This window comes from Lissotriton vulgaris, chromosome 6, assembly GCF_964263255.1.
Source record: "Lissotriton vulgaris chromosome 6, aLisVul1.2, whole genome shotgun sequence".
NCBI lineage: Eukaryota > Metazoa > Chordata > Amphibia > Caudata > Salamandridae > Lissotriton > Lissotriton vulgaris.
In genome coordinates, this window is record NC_141694.1 from 162,804,093 (window position 1) to 162,819,677 (window position 15,585).

Sequence of the window (15,585 nt, forward strand, 5' to 3'; positions counted from 1 at the left end):
TGACTTGCTTATAATTTTGACTCAGTTTGATTGATCTTTAAGAAAATTTTTGAAAAAAGTGCCATACCCTGTCTTGTTGTGCATGGGTAGTTTTGGGTGATCCATCAAGTGGGAACCGAAAAAAAAGGTGGTCAAATAAAGTGTTTTTCCCATGTTAATTCTCATGGAGATTTTATACACGACAGCAGCCCAAACCGCTGGATGGATTTGTACCAAATTTTCAGAAAGAGACCGCTTGGTCCAGAAAGAGCCCTTTTTACGTCAAGCCTACAATGCTTCCACTGTAGGATGATCTGTTGTATTTACTTTTTGAGGTTTGACTCCTCCCATCAGTACTGAATGGTTAAGGAGAAGCTTGCTTTTCAGTGGGCTATTTTGCTTCTATGTCCCTTCTTATAGTGTTTTGCTCCTCCCCTGTGGTATTGATCTAGTGATGCTTTTGAATGGCCAGCACAACGCGTTCTTCCTGTCCCACACTTGGTCTAGTGATGCCCCACAATTGGCCTAGTAATGCTTTTAGTTGGCCTGCTAAAGCCCGCCCTCCCTGGTTCCTCCCACTGCTCATGCAACAGATCTCTTGTTTAGCATAGCAGTAGCAGTTATGCTGCTACTGTAAAAATAATTTTAACTAAAATATGATCCTGGCTCTTTTTAGACAAACTGAACTCCCAAGAACAGTACATTTTTGCTGGTGAGACAGAACACGAGCCTGAAAATAGTGCAACCAAGTTATTTTAGCCTGGGGACAGTTACTTAACCTGCGTACAAGAGGAGACCATGCCGCATCCCATAAGCCACACTGCCATTTAGCAGCAGGTGACGTAACAGTTGAGTGACATTTTTAATTTATACAGTAATCGAGCATACCATTCATATATGAGTGTCTGATGACGCAGGGTACATACGGATAAGCAAAATTACAAAATATGAACCCTATATTTACGACGTTAGGGAGCAACATATTTCAGAAATGGAGTTAGTATCGTAACTAAGCCTCTTTGACTACTTCAGGGAAAGTTGTATTTAACTCAGTTACTCAAGAACTCAAGTTCAAATATCATGTTAGCAGGTCCCGTGTTGCAAAACCGTTTCTGCCATTATGATACAGTTGATGGGACACTGGAGAAAAGGGTTTGGGTAGAATTTCTTCTTTAGATAATGACAATTTTAGATTACCTCAAACAAATGGTAAAACTAGCTGTATTGCATTAGAGACAGCAGCACAGAATGAAACCACCATTATCGGAAGCGTGACTTCATCACAGTTGTTCCAGGCAAGCGTTTGAGATAATTGGACGTATTTGTATGAAAGGGTGTTACTGTATGTCTGAAAATTAGTTGAATACATAAAATTGTGCATTTCCACATATTTATCATACTTTCAAACAGCCATAAATGAGGGTCCAATAAGAGTCAGCAGATGTAGGAAATTAATTCTGATCACATTACTCTGTGACCCTGAAACTAAGAGTCAGAGACACAATCACCCATAGATTTGTTCTGTGGTCTCCGAGTGCTAGGCAGTTAGCATATATCTACTTCTGTCTCACGTGAGGTTCTACAGCTGGTCGGGAACCCAGGACATGTATGGGAAAGATTGTAGGCCTCAGCGGCATATTCAGACATCAAGGTAAGATGCAGGACTTTATTTAGGCTGGGCTGCTCAGCAGAAATTAACACCATCATGAGCCCTGCACGAAGGACTGCAAAAAATACAGCTTTTATTATCTACACAGTAACACTCTATGCCACTGCACTCTATGTCACTGCACTTTAAGCCACTCTACTCAACACCACTGAACTCTGCAAACTACACGCTATAACACTGCACTCTACTCTGCATCACTGCACTCTACCCCACTCTACTGCACGCTATGCCAATTCACTCTATGCCAGTGAACCTGATGCTATTACACTCTACACCAGTACACACTAGACCACTACAATCTTTACCACTACACTCTACGTCAATACACTACACTCTACTCTAATCTACTGTGCACCACTGCACACTATTACATTGCACTCTGTGCCAGTCAGTTCTACACCTCTGCACTCCAACATGCACCAATCCACTCTATGTCTCTCTACTCTACTATGTCACACTCTACTCTTGCTAATGCACTCTACCCCACTTTACAATTCACAACTGCATTCATTACCACTGCACGCTGTACAACTCCAGGATGGCCACTCCACTGTACTTTATACCACTCCACTCTGTGCTACTCCATGCTACTTTACTATGCAAAACGGCACTCTATGACGCTTCACCCTCTGCCAATCCACGCTACTTTTTCCCACTTCATTCTATACCACTTCACTCTACTCTAAAACAATCTACTCTATGCCACTACATTCTATACTACACCACTTTAAGCCATTCTTTTACAATGTTTGCCACTTTACCCTACTCCACTTCAATATGTGCAGGCCATTCTATGACACTATGCACAACTTTACTTTATGTCACTGTGCTTTACATTACATATATACACATAATTCCACTGCACACCACGCCACATATTTACACTACACAAATCCACACCCACACAAACTCACGCCACACAATTACACAACTAACAATTCCAATCCAACCCACATGGTTCTACTCAATTCACATACATCCAATCCATAACACAGAGGTAAAAGACATTGCCATTTATAGCGCCAATAGCTCTAACTGAAAACAATGCAAGACTGATTGCATTTCTAATGTTTGTTGTTATTTGGTGTAAATCCATTTAGTAGTTGTGGAGATATTTAAGAAAAACAATATTTGCATATCTAGAGGTGTGAACCCTCCGCGAATCCCCCCTATTTCGTGCAGAGATCTAATTGGCTGCTAACACTTTAATTAAGACGTGTTGGCAGCCATCTTAGGACTTGGACTCAGCAGAGTCCCAAACAACAATGTAAAATAAAAAATAGAATGGGGTAGGGTAGGAATACCCTGACAGCCTCGGCCTGGTGCTCGGGTTCCCCAAAGATCCTGCCTGGCACAAAAAGCATTAAAAAAAAATTACAACAAAAATCACTACAGATTTGCAAATTTGTGGCAAAAATAAAACAAAAGAAACAAACACGGTCTCCTGTGCACGTTTACACATGGGCCCTTGGGTGGGCCAGGTCCTGGGGTTTATATGTATTTTAAATAAGAGGAGGAGGGCACACAAGACCCCCTCCCCATTGCCAACCAACCTTGGCCAGCTCCCTGGGGCAGGCCAATCAGTTAATTTACTGAGGACCTGAGGCATTTGCAAGCCTCCCGGACCACCACCTCCCTGGTGCTTTATTAAATAAAAAAAGTGGAGCCGTGCATACCCCACTCCATTACTTTTAAGTGCCCCGAGCCTTTTTTGGTCCCAGGGATTTCTACCTCTCCAGGGCAGGCCCTACAAAATGAAAAGAGGGGGCAGTGTGGCCGATCCTGGGGCCTGCTGGGAGTGGACTTCTCATCTGTTTTGGGCAGGAAAACAGATGACAGAATTGCTCCCACATGCTGGGAGTAGCATTTTTCTTTGCCCCCTGCATGTGGGAGCACTGCCTTCTCCCGCTGGAGGTGTGAGCCAGCAAGGACCACTGGAGTATTGAGGGTCCCCAACCTTGCATACTGGGTGCAATGGATGGGCTCCAGGGCACAAAGGTTATAGAGGCCCTGGCCCTGGGAGATGGATTCCCTAGGGCCAAAATCGTCCCTCCCCATAAGTCATAAGCCAAATGCTTTTGTGTAGCGCACATATCACCAAAAAAGTTCTCAATGCACTTTGCAAAAAGAAAAAAGACAGCATCCTTGTTGAGTCAAGTGTTGAAGGTGGAAAGATTAGTTGGGAAAGAGCCAAGTTTTCAAGCTCTTACGAAAAGCCTGGGATTGGAGAGGGACAGAAGATGAAAAGGCAATTTGTTCCAGAGTTGAGGGGCTATATAGGAAAAGGACCGACATCCATTTCTTGACGTCCGGACCGGGGCTGGACTAGAAGAGACTTAGAACTGGATCTTAGAGCTCTAGTCTGTCTATACCCGACCCGTTTTTTTGCTAGGTAGGTGGGCCCTATGCCATGAAGGAGTTTATGAGTTAAACTTAGTTTTTTAAATTGGCTTCTCTGGCGGACAGGCAGCCAGTGCAATTTCTTGAGGTTGGGCATGGTGGCAGACCTGGGAGGCAGTCCCAGCACCAGTCTTGCGGCAGCGTTCTGAATAGTTTGTAATTTTGTAAGCAGACACTCATTAATGGTGATGAACATTGCATTTCCATAGTCTAACTGGCTTATAATTAATCCTTGAACCAGAGGCTTTCTGGATTCAAGGGGAAGCCATTTAAAGATTTTTCGCAGTTTATGCAATATTCCATAGCATATACCGGATACTTGGTTGACGTGTGCTTTCATAGAGAGAGCACATTCGAGCATGATTCCCAAGTCGCATACTACTTCTTTAGGTTCGGGGCAAGGTCCTAGTTCTTGGGGCCACCAATCCTGTGACCAAATTGTCTTGGCTTTGCCAAATAGCATAATTTCAGTTTTGCTATAATTAAGTTGGAGCTTGTTTTCACTCATCCATTCGCTGATCTTAATCATGCATTGTTTAAATCTGGTACAGGTTTCAAGGAAATCAGAGCTGCAAGTGATAAGCACCTGGGTGTCGTCCGCGTAAGACACTGTTGTAAAGCCATAGGATTTTATAATGTTGGCCAGTGGGGTGAGATACCAATTAAATAGCATGGGGCTAAGAATAGACTCTTGAGGAACCCCCACAGTGAAAGGAGTGTTACTGGATACAAGGGTATTAACCTTGATGTAGGTATGGCGGTCCGCAAGATAGTTCTCAAACCAGGCAAGGGCGTTGCCTCTGGAACCAATCTAACACAGCCGGCGTTTAAGAATGCTGTGGGAAATGGTAGAGGTTACTAATTAACCAGTTGAAAGTACTCAAGTTGGGTAGACGATTTTGGCAAAATGTTGGACTCTTCTTGGAAAATATGAGGTTCCATTCTGGCCCTGGTGCTCATTTCACAGAAACTAAAGCTCAATGGGAAGCTATTACAAATATTAACAGAGTAGGTGCCCTAGTTGAAGCTCCACTTCAGTAAAGCACAAATGATCCTAACTTCTTGGGCTTGGCGGAAGCAAAGCAAGTGTTTTTCCTCTCGTATTTCATGTTGAAAAACGATCTGAAATCCTTAATGAAGGTGAATGCATCTTTGATCTATTGGAGCGCAATCTGACCTTTAACACCTTGGCTGCTAAGGCAATTTTCAGCCTGTGCTGGAAATTGCTATTTTCCTTTATTAATGACGAGCTGGGCTCGTCATCAGCACACGACCACTGTGCACCATGACGAGCCCAGCTCGTCATCAGCAGCGAAAGGGTTAAAGATTGTGATGAGTGGTTTCTTTCTTGTCCATGGTTCTCCCTTTTAATTACCATGAGTCTGCAAATGCCCAAAATCATCTGCAAGGGTCGCCAGTTTTGCCTCACCCTGTTTTCCTTAATAGTACACAAAGGTCTTCCTAATATTTCCTACGTTGATAGACAGCTTACCAAGAGGCCTCTGAGTGCATTTTTCCGACGATTTTAGTAATGCCTTCTTGATGCAGAGGATTTTTGAGGACATCTCCACCAAACAACTAAGTACTTACTTCATGCAGTTGGGAGGAAGTACTCTTGTTTGGTAGAGATTCCTCTATTTGTAGTCTCCTCCTGTTCTCTACATGAGGATACATGTTATCACAAATGTGTGGATCAAGACGCTCAAGGAACAATCACTTTGCTGAAACAAAGTCAGTGGAGACATTTCCTCATGGTCCATTATGCAGCTGTAGGGTAGAATATGCACTAGTTATTACCCAACAAGGTAGTGCTTACTAATTAACTAGTGGAAAGTACTCCAGTTGGATAGAAATTGTGTGCAAAACTGTGGACTCTTGCTGGATTAAGAGGTAGGTGACGTTTAGTCTGGCTCAGTCACTTGCACAGCTACTGACACCCACTCACACACCCATCCAGCCACTCTCACATAAACTCACAGACCCACACAGCCACTCACACACCCATACAGTCACTCACAGACACATATTGCCACTCACACACCCACACAGTCACGGATACATCCACTCAGACACCCAGAGAACCACTCACACACCCAGACAGACACTCATAGACAACCACTCACATACCAATTCTGCCTCTCCCACATCTATTCACAGACCCACACAGCCACTCACACACCCACTCACTGACCTATACAGCCCCTCACACACTACCTCTCAAAGGTTACAAGTAACAGTTGAGAAATAAAATTTTAAAAACCTTAGAAGTTCACTAAAAAACCAAAGGTTACAGGGACGTTATAGTTAGGAAATAACATTAAAAACCCAATGAAATTTACACAAAAAACAAAATATTTACAGGGACGTTATAGTTAGAAAATAACATTTACAAAACATAGAAATTCACTAAAAAACAAAGGTTACAGAAACATTATAGTTAGGAAATAAAAAATTTTAAAACTTAGAATTTCACTGAAAAAAACCTAAGGTTACAGGGATGTTATTGTTAGGTCCAGATTTCATTCATACAAAGCCATTGAAACTCAGCAATTATAGTTATCTGCGCTAACTATAATGTATGCCCCTGCAGTGAACTGCTTATGACCTCACATATTATATAACTCATGAAATGGTCAGTGACATCACTGATGATATCACTCATGACATCTCAAAATACATCACTGATGACATTGTGTAGAGATTGATGAGTCTGCTCTTGTTACTCTGTGTCTGGGTTGGAGAGACGCTTTATATCTGTTACTAACTTGCACCGTTTGTGAGAACACCAGACCTGATATTACCAGCCAATAAAATGTATTGATGCTTTGGCTGCAAAAGCTAAGTCTCCGTTCCCTTCCCCTCCTAACCTTTTTCTATGGCAAGGGAAGAGCTTGTGATCTACCTTTGTGCCCCACTGGGGCACATTTTCCCCATTCAAACTCCTGCCATCGCATCCCCCTTTGCCCCCACCTCTATCCCACACCATTCTCTCAGCACACATTTACTGCCTGCTCAGAGATGATAAATGTGAGCATTAATGCCCATGAAACTGGAATCCTGCCTAGTAAAATTGGGACTGTAACTCCTATACTGTAGGGAAAGGAGAATGGATCACACCCAAATTTGGTTGGCTGTAGGAGACGGTGTCTCCTGATGAAAAAAAAATAATTGCCCTGGGAGTAAAACAAACGTTTCCCTGTTTGTGTAGTTCTCCGCCATGGTAAACTCTGGAGAGTGGGAATGCATTCCCAAATTAGAAATCGTGTGATTTCCCAAAGAAACCACATGGACCAGGTATACTCAAAGTATGGCAGGGGACAGCATGTGGCCCTCCTGACATTTTATGAGGCCCTCTCGTAAACATCAGCAGTGAGCTGCTGTTTACTTGACGGAGGGCGAATATTCAAAAAGCTAAAAATAGGCAAGCAAAAGACGAAGAGAAGATGTACTGCCCATCTTATTCTTAGGAACACCTTAGTACAGTAGATTAAATCACAGCATTGAGAGACATTTATTTGAAGTGGTCATTTTCAAACCTAAACTTATGAACATTCATGCCTCCCCTCTCGGACATCAATGCCTTAAGTGAACCAAGAGGCAAGTCATTTGTCAGGTTCACCCTCTGTGTGGCCTAGGTTAATATTATTGGAACAACATTATCATTTAATAATCAAACACAAGAGGAGGTTTTGTACAGCACACATCCAGAAGTCATGCATTTGAAGGTGCTCTGATATGTGGCAATAAGAAAAAGGAGGCAAAGTGAAATTAAACAATTGCCTACAATCACACAGTTTGGTCAGTGAGGAAGCTGGGATTGATCCCAGATCCTCTGGTTTCACATTATGCAATCCACGAACAAAATGAGTATTGCTTTCCCTCTCACATTTTACATCAAAAGCGAATTTGTTATCATTATTTATAGGTGCATGAGGTTAGTGTATAAGTGGCAGACAGAAGCCACGTGAAGGCTTTGTGTGTTGTCACTTTTCCCTACACCCACCTTAAGGCCCCCGATTCTCACCCAGCTGGCATTGATGTGGCCCTCGGGCATGCCACTGACCATACTTTTTGTCCCCTGAGAAATGTTTGCGAGTACCACGGCATGGACACTTGCACCATGCACAGCTTTCCATGTGAATTCCTTGAGGTGTTGGTGTATTCCAGAAAGTTGTAAATCTGCAGCCGCATGCAGCAGTAAATCTGTGATCTGCATGTGCAGATACACCACTTTTTTTCATTAATAGGATCCTTTCTGTACTGTGAGAAGAAATGCAAAATTATATCCCCATGGAAACTTTTTTTTAATGACCACAAAATTATCTGGAAGAGTGCCTGTGAGCCATCATGGCGTCTGCCCGAGTACTGGTTATTTTAACTGCTGCCCATAGACATTTTTCACTAATTAAAAATTTTATTGCCCATTTGTATTATGGATACATGGCAGCCGGCTTTTTATTTTCTATGAAAGCATATGAGTAGTTACTTTTAAACATATTTTTACATAATAAAATCTGCTTTAGTTTTGTGTGCCACACTTGAAAGTAAAATCTTCTCTTATTGTTCTCTCTTTCGTAGGACCCTCTCTGCCACCAAATGTTGTTTTAATGTGGTCTCTCCCAGAATCTTGGCAAGGCGTGGAGCCTGGATGGGGTGGCAGTAACTACAGTGTCCCATCTGAAGGAGATGATGTGATCATTTTACCGAGTAAGTCTGCGGATATTTCGAGTTTATTAGAGAAAATAAATGTATACATTTAGACAGTATCTATAAAAACGAATGACTTGTAAATGAGCAGTGCCATCAAATTCATAAAATGTCAGATAATCACATGGGCCATAAGCTAACACATTCATGCTAGTGCTTGTGATGGGTTGTGGAGTTAACATTTCTGTCAACGCTAATACGTTCTGGCGCATCCAAAATAATAGAGTCAAGGATCTACTAATAGCAGTGCTTAACTTGTAAAAGAAAATACGTGCCAGAACCCTCGGCAGGAGGTCACTGCAGTTTGCACCGCACATTGCCACTATGCTTACACACCTACTAGCCATCACATTGCTACAACTGTGACAATTCAGACTGTTTGCGGCCACTAAAGCTTTACGAATGGCTTGGGTGGCAGGTATTAGTTGTTTTTAATGTATATTGAATTAACAAAAAGCTGATTTTCTGCACATCTTTAACCTGCACAAACAGCGCCACAGTATGGCAGCTGTCATAAGGGCAGGTTCCGGCAATTAAGTGCTGCTGTCAGCAATTAAGTGCTGGTGCCGAGCACCGGAATCCACTGGCTCAAAATAAGCACTGTGTAATAGATTTGTGTTTCAAAGACTAGAACTCTTTCCTGAGTGCTAAAACTCAGATACTTACCACTCAACCCTTTGTCATTACAACTAGGCCAATTCTTTTAATCACTGCACCAATATTTTCAATGCCCTCCAAGCAGACAACAATACCCAACATCTATACCAAAAGCTTCTCCTGATTATAATTCAAAATGGCCAGTGCAATGCGGATATGATAGCACTATAAATATATTCTTCTTGATTACCAAGGGAAGCTTGAACTATGTGGCAGTAGAGATCTTTGATAGTCCTTCTAATGGAGTTGGCGGGGGAGCACCTGTTCAGGTCATCAAATATCAGGCTTTAAAAGTGAGAGTTAGTGTACCAATACAGAGGATCAGGCAAAAACAGACCCTAGGAACAAACAGGCACACACAAGGCATCAGAGCTGGGACAGTAACAGGACAGAGAAGGCAAGACAACCTTAATGTGTACAGTATGGAAAAGGAACCAATGATGGACAAACAAACTAGGTTACCATTAGGGTTGTACACAGGTAAGACACAGAATTTTCCACGGCTATAAGGAAACTAAACATCTCTGTGCAGTTTACTGTTACAGATAGTCATACTGCAAACTGAAAGGGGCAGCAGAAGCTATTCTGTATCATTCTGGACCATAAGGCACACACAAGGATTGTACTTACATACACAAGACAAGCTCCTCTGGGTCCAGTTGGAGGGACAGTGAAGAGCCTAGGAAAGTAGCAAAATCACAGTGTCACAATTAAGGCTCCCAAGACAAAATGTAACAGAATCCTGGAGCCAACCCTTGAACAAAAGGAATATGCATATACGTAAGTGAGGCCCAAAAAGTATACTTTTTAAATGCTTACAGGAACATGCATCAAGAAAAGCTTTTCCGAGTCCTTATTTGCGATTATTGAGGGATCGCAATTAAGGACTCTCAAAAGCCTATGCATGTAGGAATCGCTATTAAATAGTGATTCCTGAACATTCCTTAATTGCGACTTGCATATTGCGAGTCGCAATTAAGGAATGCCTTCACATTCATTCCTTGGCCCATAAGAATGATTGGGAGATTGCATGCGCAATTTGCGAGTACCGATAGGTACTCGCAAATTGTACATGTAATTATGAGGGTGCACCGGTGTCCAAAGGACACCCTCTTGCACCCCTGAAATAGCTCTGTGCACACATGTTGCACACACACATGCCCCAAGGGCATGTGTGTGTAACCTACAACTTTGAAAAATGCTCTTTAGTGCACTTTTCAAAGTTTTTACAAATTACCATCAAGTTCAACTTCATGGTAAATTGCGCACCCTAGTAGTGAAATCGCTACTTTAAAGTGGTTGTTGCATTGCATTTAAGGCATCGCAAATTGTGATTCCTTAAATGCAGTCACAATTTGAGAAATTGCAATTAATTGCAAATTCTCAAATTGCGCGTGCCTTGAACCTTGATGCATTGCAAATGCCCTATTTGCAGGAGCAAACGGTCGATTTTTGCGAATCGCACCATTTGTGCTAGCAAAAAGTATTAATGGATGTGCCTGTAAGTGTCCAAGAGGAGTAGCAGAGACAAAACTGCTGTGCTTAAACAAGCACGGATAGACTCAAGAAATTGGAAAGCAAGCATAGGGTTAACAAGAGAGAAGTGCAAACCTAGAGACCGAGAGGGCTTGGCAAGCACTAGGAACCTAAGAGCTATATCAAATATTCAGGAGCAAGCCATCATGGAAAAAGTGGAGGAAAAACAAGGCAGGGCAAGCACAAGGATACTCGGAACTTTAGCAAGCAAGAGACTGAACTGCAAGGAAACAAGAGACTGCATTAGCAGTCCTGTGGCTCAATGATTAGAGTGGCAGACCTTGATGCAGAGGTCTAGCCCGGGACCAGGGTTCAATTCCCCACCTCGGCGGGTCTTGGGCTCAAAATTCCACAGACCTGATAATTCTCGCCTCGGTGCCTATTCCAATCATGGAGTCCCACTCTGCAACTCTGGGCAATAGCTTGCCTAATCTCCACAACGGCCCCCACAACGCTAAGGATGCCTGGCCTCCACCTTGGGGGTGCCCAGGAGTGGACGCCTCACAGGGAAAGCCAGGATGGGTTCCACAGCAGTATTCGTACAAGTGCCTTGAGACCCTTGCGGGTGAGTAGTGCGCTATACAAGTATCAATTTTTACATTTACATTTTGGAAGGCTTCCCAGGGGTGGCATAATACATGCAACGTAGGCCCTGGTAGGCCTCTGGGGTACCTATGCCCTTAGTACATGGTGCACCATATACTAGGGACCCACAAGGGTACCCCAGTTACCAAGCTGGAGTGCACCTAAAGTACATGGAATCAATTTAGAGATTAAGCAGCTAGGCTGGGGTCCTGGATAGCAGGACCCCAGCCAGAATAAAGTTGAAAAACAGTGAAACACCAGCAAAAAGTGGGGGTAACCATAGTAAGCAGATCCTACTCTCCTACACAACCCCTCCCTCCAAACGCAGGGACATTAACTCTTTCCGTGCTGATGGCGGTACCGCTCCATCATCAGCCGCAGTAGCGCTGTGCTGATGGCGGAGCGGTTCTGTCATGGCCCGCCCGATGCACCTGCGCAGCGCTGATTTCGCGCCTGCGTGGCGCGTTCTATTGAGCGGTGAAGGACTGGGTTCTTTTGGACCCAGCGGTGCCAGGGCACAACACCTGAAACCTTCGTGGGTAACCTGCTCCGGCGTACAAGTCACAGAGACACGGGACACTTCCTTCGGCGTCAAAGAGTCAAGGTTTATTTACTGCAGGGAACACAGAAGTCACGACAAGTACACCACGTGCAACTTGGGGAGACTGCTTCAAATTGGTTTTGTGGATCGCTCCTTTTATACAGTTTTTACCCATAGGCTAACATTGAACACAAAGGTTTACAACTCAGTTCCCACATCTAGCTCCCAGAGGGGTCGCTTTGGTCGCTTTGAAACATACAAGGTCCGGAACATAAGTGCGGAAACATTTGGCGGTTCCCAACTGTAAAAACCCATCTTCCCACCATTAGCAAATTCCAATCAGCAGTAAAGTAGATCGAAACAGGAACGAAGACAGGTGCAGAGGAAGACGGAGACAGTGGGGAGATCGGAAAGGGTGTAAAAGGGGAGGTGCCGGGAAGCACGAGATACAGGCATCAAAGGGACGTGCCTAATGAGATGCACGGCTGAGACAATAAGTCCGTGAGGCAAGATGAGCCTCGAGCGGCGCCATCTGCCTTACAGTAGCAACCCCCTCGTCATAAAGACACTTTCAAAGGACATGTGTCTTCCGCAAGTATCTTGGGAGTCCCAGGGTCGCGAAGCGGACAGCGTCCGTTCGCTGACTACTTGAGGGCAAGAGACAAAATGGATGCCGTATCTAAGATGGAACCCGTGGGTACAGATGAGAAACCCACATAAGAGACGAACGGTTTAAGTTAGCACAGCGAGACTGCGCACACTTACTAAACTCGTCATTTGCGGTTCATAGATACTAGACTCGACCATATTCGTGCGAGTCAAAAAAACACCACTTACAATTGTCACGGAACCTCAGACGCTCCTTTTGCCCTCATGTAGGCAAGCACTAGTCGGAATCATATTCGATATTCATCAGACCATCAAGATGTCGTTGTAGCATAGATCTGTCCGAGCGAGTCCCCTTGGTAGCAGGTGGTTGTCTCATACACGTTGTAGCACAGAGGCCACATAAGGCAGGACCACACTGCACACAAAGGCAACACGTGAACAGGAACACTACCACAACCCCGATGATCATCAGAATCTTCCAACCCCAAGTCGACGTCAGGCCCCAAAACCAACCGAGCAGCGTCCAATCCCCTACATCCACGTGTATGGATTCGGAGATCTTATGCAACTTCGAGATGGCTTGATAGACAGTAGGGGCATTATCAGGTATGAAAATGCAACAGCTCGAATGGATCACTTTACATACCCCACCGCGATCTGCCAAGACGACATCTAAAACCATACGGTTTTGTAACGTCATAAGTCTCTCCGCCTGAAGTTCTGTGGTGATATTACCAAGGGCACTGGCAGTAACATTAGCTGTCAATTCTACCACTCGAGTCAAATGTCTCAGGTTCCTACTATTAACCATAGGTCCCCAAAACGGGAGGAAACCCTTGAAAAAGTCTCCTGCCTCTTGACCGGCAGTATCCTCTTCGCTAATTACGCCTCGTACAACTCTAGTCTTATGGTAATCGGCATCTACAGTGAACGTCGGAGGCAACAGATTTGCAACAAAACATGAGCCCATGAAGTCTGAGGGCAACCATGTATATGCACGATCATGACAGATGAAGTACGTACCCTTGGCAGCCAGAAACACAGGGATCGGGGACATTGGCAGAACGTAACTCTCAGTGCAAGCACTTACTCCAAGTGAGGCTTGCGAACCACGACCCACGAGACAAAGATTACCAGTGTGGGGTACGACCCATATTGGTGGCGAGTTTTTAAGCTGCCTTTCATTAGTGAACATACTATATTCCCCTCGATTCGGTGCCCTATAGGCTTGTACCTCTGCCTTAGGGATGAGAAAAGCATCATAGATCTCATCTTCCAAATCCTGTATGGCCATCGACACCACCCACTGATACGAGGTAGGACCAGGTTTGGGGGAACGTTCTGGAGAGGGGTGGAAACCTAGTGCGCTTCGAAGCATTGTTTGGTATGCTCGAGCTGACCCTTGGGAACTATACGGTAACACCAGATATGGAATTCCCTTACCCGTAGTATGTGGCATCAACCCACACACCCAACAATTAGTAGTGTTAACCACTAACTGATGCTGATGGAGGAGCTGGATAAAGGAATTGTTGCGGAATTCTACACGTCTAGCCTGTTCGTGTTCCGGTAAAATATGAAAGGAATGGGGAGAAGCAGTAGTAGCAGTAAGAGTAACGTTAGGGTAAGAAGTAGGAGTAGGGGTAGGAAGTAAAAAGTAAGACATAGCATAATACACCCCACCCGCCAAGAATGCAGAAGCAGTTAAAAACAGTACAAACAATTGGAATACAACACATTTAGTACGACTAAGTTTCTGCAGTTTAACTCTATACGCCTGAGCTCCTTCCAAATCGTTCAGCTTCGAAAATGCCATTTCCCTACGACCGTCCGCAACGTTTCTTGACGCACTTCGTTCTGTGCAGCAATAGTCAATCCCCAGGAGTTCCTAGGAACCGACGGCCTTTAACCTAGCGTCAAGACCTACTGTCCAGAAGGAAGTACGCGCGCGGCCCTACGGCCCTCAATACACAATATGTATTTTATTTAGCACAAAAATCAGCTGTGGAAGGAAAAAGATACAAAAATCTTAATACACGTACAAACAATTTTCAATCATACGAAATGTTCAAAGTTGATCAGGGGAAACGAGGATATTGCAGTTATCAGTTTTTAGCAAAGCAAGAAAACAATTTTATTTGTCCTTAGTATGAGAACGCAAAGAATATCGATGTTTCCCGGGACGTGTCTGCTCGTCAAATAAAGGATCCGTTGAAGAGACAGCGTCCTGCTGATCAGTTTGTTGATTTGGTCTGGAGTCTTTTGCTGACAATGTTCCAACAGTGGCTTTCTGCTGCGCTGAGTGTTCACCAACAAGCTGTGCGTCGCTAAAAGGTACAAACGCCGGCAATGTCTCTGCTTCTGTCGACGCAATGCCTTTCCTCACCCACGGGTCTGCCAGCAAAGGAATAGGGACTCGTTTACAATGGGTAGCATGTACCCAATTCTTCCGCCCCTCAAGACGAACGGCAGTCCTCGTGGCCAGGAGCACCTGGTGAGGTCCAACAAAACGGGGGTCCAGATTCTTCTTGCGCGAAAAATTACGGGTGACAACCCAATCACCGGGCTGGAGCTGGTGGCCTGGACCCTCCGTCTGCGTCGGCAAGGCGTCGTAAACCTGTTGATGAATTAACCTCAGTTTAGCAGTCAAGTCATGTAAGTAGTCAATCAACATCGGATACTCAAGATCAACGAATATACCTGGCCTAGGAACCCCCCACACATTCGCAGGACGGCCGAACACTATTTCATAGGGACTAAGCCCTATTCGGGAGTGTACAGTCGCCCTAGTTGACAGTAATGCTAGAGGCAAAGCGTCAGGCCACGAAAGTCCAGTCGTAGCCTGAATCTTCGCTAATTTTAGTTTAAGGGTACCATTGTAACCTTCAACCAATCCAGCTGA

The 15,585-nt window shown here is 44.3% G+C and overlaps 1 protein-coding gene across 1 annotated transcript in view; it reads left to right on the forward strand.

Moving 5' to 3' along the window:
* The window catches only part of PKHD1 (PKHD1 ciliary IPT domain containing fibrocystin/polyductin), a 2,083,594-nt gene that overhangs the window by 1,817,565 nt on the left and 250,444 nt on the right, over positions 1 to 15,585 (forward strand). The window contains exon 51 of the mRNA XM_086926200.1: positions 8,627 to 8,755. Coding sequence (XP_086782326.1) covers positions 8,627 to 8,755 — 129 coding nt within the window. The remainder of the gene's footprint in view (positions 1 to 8,626; positions 8,756 to 15,585) is intronic.